The sequence below is a fragment of the Lygodium microphyllum genome, chromosome 8 (genome assembly GCF_053477565.2).
Source record: "Lygodium microphyllum isolate KBCC chromosome 8, Lygodium_microphyllum_v1.1.10, whole genome shotgun sequence".
In the NCBI taxonomy this organism is placed as follows: Eukaryota; Viridiplantae; Streptophyta; class Polypodiopsida; order Schizaeales; family Lygodiaceae; genus Lygodium; species Lygodium microphyllum.
The window spans coordinates 54295338-54304048 of NC_141142.1; the positions used below are offsets into that span (position 1 = coordinate 54295338).

An 8711-nucleotide genomic window follows, 5' to 3' on the forward strand; every position below is an offset into this window, starting at 1 on the left:
CAGAATGAAGACAAAAATGAACGTTTGTTTGTTATGCAGCATATGCTGAATGCTGTTACAGGAAAGGGAACACATGAAGATGTTTGGTATGTCGATTCAGGTGCATCCAATCATATGACCAGCCATGAAGAATGGTTTGGAGAGATGCAGGATTTGCAGAATGTAGGTTATGTGTAAACGGGTGATGACTCATGCCACCCAATTTCACACATTGGAAAAGTTTCCTTGTCCTTGCATGATGGTAAGACAAAGAGTCTTTCAGATGTATTACATGTGCCATCTATTACAAAGAATTTGGTGTCAATCGGTCAAATGGTAGAGCAAGGGCTGCAAGTCAAATTTAATGCAAAGGGCTGCTTTGTAGAAGACTTCAATGACAAGTGCAGGTTGGTAGCAAAGGGAAGTAGAGTTGGACGTATGTTCACTCTAGATGCCGGAATTCCTACTATGAATGCTGCTATGTATGCCAAAGGAAAAGGTGTTGTTGCAGACATTGAAATTTGGCACAAACGCATTGGACATGCAAATGTACAAAGGCTGAAACTAATGCAGTCCAAAGGGTTGGTTACAGGTTTGCCTACATTTAGAGTTGCAGAATTTCAGAAGGTATGTGAAGCATGTCAATTTGGTAAGCAGGCAAGGCAACCTTTTTCACATGATAGAGATGTAAGCAGAAATATTCTTGATGTTGTACATACAGACATTTGGGGGCCTACACAAAATGTATCTCTTGGAGGCAGTTCATACTTTGTCACATTCATTGATGATTGTTCTAGAAAGCTGTGGGTATATTTTATGAAGGAAAAGAGTGAAGCGTTTGAGCACTTTAGAACTTTCAAGGCTGCAGTTGAAAGAGAAATAGGCTTGAAAGTAAAGTGCCTGAGGTCAGATGGAGGGGGAGAGTACCTCTCAAATGAGTTCAGTGATTTTCTGAAGTCTCATGGGATAAAGAGACAGTTCACATGCAGGTATACCCCACAGCAAAATGGGGTTGCAGAAAGGAAAAACAGGCATATTGCAGAAGTTGCACGCGCCTTGATGGCTGAAAAGAATATGCCTAAGCATTTTTGGTCTGAGGCTGTTTATACTGCTGTTTATATTATGAACAGAACTCCCACAGCTGCAGTTCATGGTATGACCCCCGAAGAATGTTTTACAGGTAAGAAGCCTGATGTTTCACACTTGAAAGTATTTGGCTGCATTGCGTATGTTTATGTGCCAGATGAGTTGCGGAAGAAACTGGATCCAAAGGCTGAAAAGTGTGTCTTTATTGGATACTCTTTAGAGCAGAAAGGGTATCGCTGTTACAACCCTGTCACATGTAAGTTCAGAGTGAGCAGGGATGTCATCTTTGATGAAATGAGCAGCTAGTATGCATCTAGTGGTGATGCATTGGATGTTGATGATGATCATGACACTCATGTGCAGGCTGAAAAGCAAGAATCATGGACTCTTAGTGGACCAGAGACATCATCTAGTAGTCCTTGGTCTGGGAGACTAAGGAGTACCTCTACATCTTCAGGTGCATCTAGTAGCACTATAGGTAAATACAAAGGAAAGAATAAAGTGTCAGAAGGCATTGATGCAATTCTTGATGGAGACTCTAGTGGCTCAGAGAGCTTAGATGATGAGCTTGGCATTCCTTCAGTGAGAACTCCAGGTGTGCAGAGAGCATGGGCTGATGCAAAGACTCCATTGAGTGATCCAGTGGTACGCAAGTCTAGCAGGGTGAGATACCCTGTTAAAAGATTTGGTTTTGAAGGTTATGCAGCTCACCATTATGCTTATATGGTGAAACTAGTTGAGGATGTTGAGCCTACATGTTTTGAGGAGGCTGTTGGTCATGCTCATTGGGATGCAACAATGGATGAGGAGATGGCTGCATTAGAGGCTAATAAGACTTGGGATCTAGTATCATTGCCAAAGGGAAAGAAAGCTATTGGATGTAAGTGGGTTTATAAGATTAAGTACAATGCAGATGGTTCTATTAGTAGGTACAAAGCTAGGCTGGTTGCAAAAGGCTATGCCCAGACATATGGCATAGATTATGATGAAACCTTCAGTCCAGTTGCTAGGATGGCAACTGTCAGATGTGTGATTGCTTTGGCAGCAGCCAAAGGTTGGAGGTTGCAACAAATGGATGTAAAGAATGCCTTCTTGCATGGTGATTTGCAGGAAGAAGTGTATATGGATCAGCCAGCAGGTTATGAAGATTTAGAGCATCCCACGTATGTGTGCAGATTGAAGAAGGCACTCTATGGGCTCAAGCAAGCACCTAGAGCATGGTCTGACAAGATTAGAGAGTATCTTGTCAATATTGGTTTTTATGTTTCTGATGCTGATCACTCACTTTATGTGAGAAAAGGAGATGCAGGTTTGGTCATCATAGTCATCTATGTGGATGACTTGATTATTACAGGTGATAGTGATAGTGGGATTGCTGAAGTCAAGGGTTGTTTGAAGATGAAGTTTGAGATGAAGGATCTAGGTGAGCTAAGGTACTTCCTTGGCATTGAGGTGGTCAGATGTGATGATGGTATATGGCTGTCCCAAAGACAGTATGGCTTGGATATGTTGTCCAAGTATGGTATGACAGCATGTAAACCACTTTCAGTCCCGTTGGAGCAGAATGTAAAGCTGAGTGCTGATGTTGGGGATGAGATAGAAGACCCTACTATGTTCAGGAGGATAGTGGGGAGTTTGATTTACATGACTATTACAAGGCCAGACTTGAGCTACGCTGTTGGTCTTGTGAGTCAATTTATGCAAGTACCTAGAAAACCACACTTGGATGTAGTGAGACGCATATTGAGATATGTCAAGTCCACATTACATTATGGACTTTTCTATGAGGCAGGTACAGACGTACATGTGTTTGGATACACAGATGCAGATTGGGCTGGTAGTATGTCGGATAGAAGATCTACCAGCAGATACATGTTCTCTCTTGGTAGTGCAGCAGTTGCTTGGAGCAGCAAAAAGCAATCTACAGTTGCTTTGTCGAGTACAGAGGCTGAGTATAGAGGTGCTGCTGTTGCAGCATGTGAGGTAGTATGGCTACAAAAGTTATTGGCTGATTTGGATGTGCAGGTGGAAGGTCCAGTTGTCATTTATTGTGACAACATGAGCAGTATACAGTTGGCTAGGAACCCTGTGTTCCATGCCAGGACAAAACATATTGAGGTACACTACCACTTTGTGAGAGAGAAGGTACTAGCAGGTGAGATTGACTTGGTGTATGTCAGCACACAGGATCAGATAGTTGACATCTTCACGAAGGCATTGGGTACAGAGAAGCTTCAAAAGTTTCGAAGCTTACTTGGAGTTGCAGAGATGCAGTTGAGCTTGAGGGGGAGTGTTGAGATGACAAGCTCAACACATGTGGACATTGATGATGGATCGCCTGGTTAGATGGGTCCACACGTCTACACTTAGCACGTCGGTGGTCATTATGACTCTCACATGGCCACTGACTCACTACTTATTATATTCAGGTTGTTACACCTATTTACAGCTGGCATAGTTATAGCGCCAGTCGACTAGTGTAGTCGGTTATGCATTGTTTGACTTAGTAGGCCACTTTCCTTTTATCTTGTATCTTATCTATACTTTGTGTACATTGTGAAGTGTGTGGAAGAAGAAGAAGAAATCAGCAAGAAAACGTTTTGGCCTCCATCTCTCTTCTTGTCTCTTGAGTGAGCTTCTCCTTGTGCATTCTGTGTGTGTTCGGCGCAGCATCTTGAGCAATCCCCTCCACCACGTGATTCTTGACATCATGCTTGTACATGAATAATGTCTAAAACACATAGAGATATAGAGTTTGTTGTTGTATGCATTCATGCGAGGAATGCATACAGTACTCCAAAAGGAACATGTATGCAAAGAGTAGGAACTTCCTTTTTCCAAAATATGAACTTCCTTTTCCAAAATATGAAGTCTATAAGTTGCAACACATGTCCTTTGTATTCCTTTGACACACTTAGAAAAGGCCTAGGAAAGGACTATGAATCCCCTATGCATTCAAGGGCGAATAAATTGAAACCTATGTTGTAATAACATACCCATCTTTTAAAAACTCAATTATTTGTGGGGAACCTTGGTTTTTGCTTATTCACCTTCACATATGTTGTGTTTGATTATGAGAATAGTTGTCACAACCATGATCATGTAGATCATCTAGGATCCACTTTATGGCTAAATAGCTTATGGTATCTCAACTTCTAGGCTCAAGTAGATCACCCTGACTAATTAATGACTTCCTCGAAAAGATGTGGTATTTTCATAAGAAGTGATCATTGCTACAAAGAGCCAATCCTTTTATGCACACTAAATTGTGTCGATTGCAAAGTTGATACCTCTTGTAAGGAAATTATCATCTCCGGCTCGAGTGCACACTTGCAAATACTAAGAACTACATATACTGCTTAGATTTTACACCACCATATTGCTCACTCAGTAGTAGCCATTTCAATAATGTTGTCAAATCTAGTCCACTTGGAGCCTTCTCACAAGAAAACAACTGACCATACTAAAATCAGATAAGCAACATACACAATTTACATAGATTGATAATCCTAATAATAACATTTCAAATTTCAAAATTTCATTAATGTCATAGTTAAAGCTTGCTGAATGTTTATAATTGTCCACATTAAATAGCCACAACAATAGTGGTAATAGGAACAATGATTATTATAAGAATTATTATGCTGACACCATTGAATCTGCTCTGCATCATGTAGATTATAATGATCAAATGGCTCTAATGTCATCATGCTCCTCTTGCACCATAGCCAGAGCAACTATAAGAGAAATATCGTAAGGAAGATGATAAAGATTGTTGTAATGAATTGGTCATTGCTGTTTGCATGTTTAAAGCCTTGTAGTAGGACAATTCCAATGCAACCACAGCCACATATAATTGAAGAAGGTCTCATGGCAACACAATAGTGGCTGCTTGTCTTGCTATGGAGAGGGAAGTTCCCTCTTTGCGCTCCTTTACTGCCGCTGGCTATTGTTGTTGTTGTTCTCCTCCTCCTCCTCCTCCTCTTGTTTATCCCTACATGTTTCAATTTCTTTCTATGTATTTTAGCCTCCTCCTCCTCCTCCTCCTCCTCCTCCTCCTCCTCCTCCTCCTCCTCCTCCTCCTCTTGTTTAACCCTACAAATTTCAATTTCTTTCTATGTATTTTAGCCTTCATTGAGGATCTCTGGGCCCTCCTGCAATGTAGATGCCTCCTCCTCTAATACCACGAGCTCCTATCCAACCTCTTTGTTAAGATGAAGCAAGGGTATATAGAGTGTAGATTCTAGGAGGAGGAGGGTACCCATGCCATAGAAGCATGCATAACCATTTCAACACAATAGCAGTTTGGGCAGAGAGAGAGAGAGAGAGAGAGAGAGAGAGAGAGAGAGAGAGAGAGAGAGAGAGAGAGAGAGAGAGAGAGAGAGAGAGAGAGAGAGAGAGAGAGAGAGAGAGAGAGAGAGAGAGAGAGAGAGAGAGAGAGAGAGAGAGAGAGAGAGAGAGAGAGAGAGAGAGAGAGAGAGAGGGAGAGAGAGAGAGAGAGAGAGAGGATTCTTAAAGACAAAAAACAAGGATCAAAGATTCATCTTTCACAAGCAACCTATGAGGCGAGCTAGTTATGCCAGCATGGGTGCATGAGTTTCTTGATCTCCCTGAATTTGATCCCTCGGAGGGCTCATGATATTCACTGCGCCTATATGGGGGGGAATGATATATTGCAATGGATGTTTAAAAAATAAAAACTCTCATTTAACTTCTTTTATTTTCTACTTCTTTTATTTGCATACCTTTTCTTTTTCATTTGGTCTCCTTTTCTCATGTTTTGCCACATATGCTTGGGAATAATATGCTTAGTCTTGGACTTCATCTAGGATACTAAACCTAACCTTTGGTTAATATATATAAAAGACCAAGGGCAATTACCTTGTGCTTACTTCCATTGAAAGGCTCAATGCAAGTAGTGGGATGATGATTTTTGATAGATGTGCGAGGATCATGATCAGTAAGAGTAGAGAAACATGATTAGCTTGAGGTGAGATAAAGAGGATGATAATGTGAGCTATAAAAGGCAAATGAGAAGGTGAATATGTCAAGATTTCTTAGCAAGGCATCGTTTTGAGGATTGAGCTTTGTGAAGGCTCATGACAACTCAAGGAGGCTCTCTCTCTTTTTCAAACTTCACAAACTCTTGCCATAATTTCTAATTCAATTTCGAAAGTTGGTGATAATACAAAATGCTTTTAATAATAAGTTTTAGATGGTGAGATACGTAATAGCAAATATGTAATTGTAATATGGTACTACAATAAATGACTTACAACAAATGCATGATCACCTATATGCATAACAATATGGTTATATTTGGTCTATTCATCTTGTAACAACATTGATGTTAGGCTATCAAATGCAACATCATTTGGATCACTCTTATGAGCCAAAGTGTAGACATAAAAGTCTTAATATAAGAGATTAGCTAGGAATTTATAACATCATTTATTATAAGGGATGAGCAATTCAACACGACACTTTAGATTCACTTTGCAATAGCAAGCTCAAGGACCTTCTTCCATGAGGGGCGAGAAGAGATGCGCTCCCACCATGCCTTAACATTGGGTCGAGAGGTAATGCCATCCCCTCTTTTGGCCACATTAATGAGGTAATGTGTGTATGGTAAATGTGATAGGTCAGCCATGCTGAAAAAACTTCCAGCCAAGTAGTCATTCTTAGCCAAATGGTCATCATAGACATCCAACACCTTCTCTAACTTCCCTAGATTTGACTTCACAACATCCTCATCGGTTTTGATGCCCTTTAGTTCAGCAAAGACCAAGTGTGCTACTATAGTGGATACAAGAGGATTGTAGTTTTGGGATTCTACTTCAAGCCACTGCTCCACTATGGCTTTCTCTTGTAAGGTTTTCCCCAAAAGTGAAGTACCTTGATTCTCATGCTTCATGGCAATATACTTTGCGATTGCTCTTGATTCTGTTAGTTAAGAAAGAGATATTGTGTTTTCATTAGAGTTTTATATAATCTGCATCAATACTTCTCTATTAGTATGCATTTCATATGACATGCATCAATACTTCCAAACTAGTTATGCATTTTATATAGCATGCACAAATACTTCCAAACTAATATGCATTTTGCAAGTATGAACATTTTGTATCTATACCTCAAATTATGAGTATCCAAAACATCTATACCATCAAAATCATAAGTAATAATGTTATTCTTATTTAAGCTCAGTCACACAATTTAAAGTTTCCCCAACAAATAAAGGCATCTCTAGAGATAGTCTACATGTGCTTATCTTTACTTTCCATTGGTACACTAATGATTCTATGATGTCATGCATTTTTCATTACCATTGATGACTATAATATAAACATGTTTCTCTTATCATCATCAATCTCAATAAGGCATTCTTTCTATGAATGCATTCTAGCTTTAAAAGGCAATAGAACTAGAATGTGCACTAAGCTATGCATACCTAAGATCCCTTCACGGTTAGTGTAGTAGATGAAGGACGTGCATCACATGTAATGCAAACATTGCTTTCTTTGCGGTTATACGAATGAAACCATTATAGCTTAAGAGTCGTATTTTAGGCTATGTGAAACTCTTGGCAAGAGACACAAGAGGCTATGGATTGAAGATATCATCAAGACCAATAAGGAATACTTCTCGTTGTTTGAGTGTCTCTTTGTAAATGTGAATGTGACACAAAAAATGCAATACTATGTGGCTTGTGACACAAGGTGGACTTTTGGCATGGAGAAGTGCAAAAAATGTTAGAACTAGGAAAGCTTGCAACATTACAAGGTGGGCATTTCCTCTGCTCGGGATATGGTGGAAGAGTCGGTTGTGTAAGGGGGTTGGGTTGCCAAAACCATGACGTAAGCCCTAATATTCGATTCAGACATGCTATTGATAGTTAGTGAGCATAACTTCAATTAAGGCGAGAACATTTGATGGTTATGGATGGTTACCGAAGAGCTTGAAGTCTCCATCCTGTAAGACAGGGATCACTCCGAAAGGCTACAAGAAGACGAAAAACAAAAGGGTGGTAAGGGAATGAGGACGAGTATTCCAACGTATGAGAGAGAGAGAGAGAGAGAGAGAGAGAGAGAGAGAGGGGGCGGTTGCCTGAAGCTTGAGGAAGTCTGGCTTTTTGTGCTCTCCATGCAAGATGTCCACAAACTCAAGCTCAAACTCAGCCTCCTTCTCAATCGCTGTGGCCATGACTCTTGCAACGCATGTGGACATGGCCACTCCATATATCTTGAGGGGAGCCATACCTACCTATGAAACTAGAGAGAGAGAGAGAGAGAGAGAGAGAGAGAGAAGGGGGGGTGATGCGATTCCCATTGTGATCCAGCCCCCTTTATATCCCATTCGTTCACAACGACAACCAACTTGCCTTGTTATTCTACTTTGGATTGTCCTATGCACTTTGTTGATGTTCACATGCTTTTCCTTCCTGGCTTCTTCTTCTTCTTCATAAGCTCTTCCTTGTCATCCTTACATAGGAAGACACACTTTCATATTAATATGTCTCCTTGTCCTTTCTTGCCATACTTACATACCAAGGCATACTTACATATGCTTCCTTAACTTTCCTCTTGTCATTGTGGGAGGGAGGGTGCTCACATGGGAAGTTGTCTGATAAAGGTTTGCCATAATAT

The 8711-nt window shown here is 40.4% G+C and overlaps 1 protein-coding gene across 1 annotated transcript; it reads right to left on the minus strand.

The window, feature by feature from the left end:
* Positions 1–6266: 6266 nt before the first annotated feature.
* On the minus strand, positions 6267–8478 carry LOC148032296 (glutathione S-transferase F10-like). Its single transcript, XM_087684076.1, has 3 exons — positions 8173–8478; positions 8016–8064; positions 6267–7008 (listed from the first exon to the last, which is right to left on the minus strand). Exons 1-3 carry the CDS (start codon positions 8320–8322, stop codon positions 6557–6559), a joined length of 651 nt encoding a protein of 216 aa, XP_087540202.1. The 5' UTR covers positions 8323–8478; the 3' UTR covers positions 6267–6556.
* Positions 8479–8711: the final 233 nt, after the last annotated feature.

Excerpts from the sequence above, each read along its gene's own strand:
- LOC148032296 (XM_087684076.1), bottom strand. The coding sequence starts at position 8,322 with ATGGCTCCCCTCAAGATATATGGAGTGGCCATGTCCACATGCGTTGCA. Across the intron at positions 8,065-8,172 it reads CAGACTTCCTCAAGCTTCAG|CCTTTCGGAGTGATCCCTGT; the intron begins GCAACCGCCCCC and ends GTCTTCTTGTAG. Across the intron at positions 7,009-8,015 it reads TGGAGACTTCAAGCTCTTCG|AATCAAGAGCAATCGCAAAG; the intron begins GTAACCATCCAT and ends CTTAACTAACAG.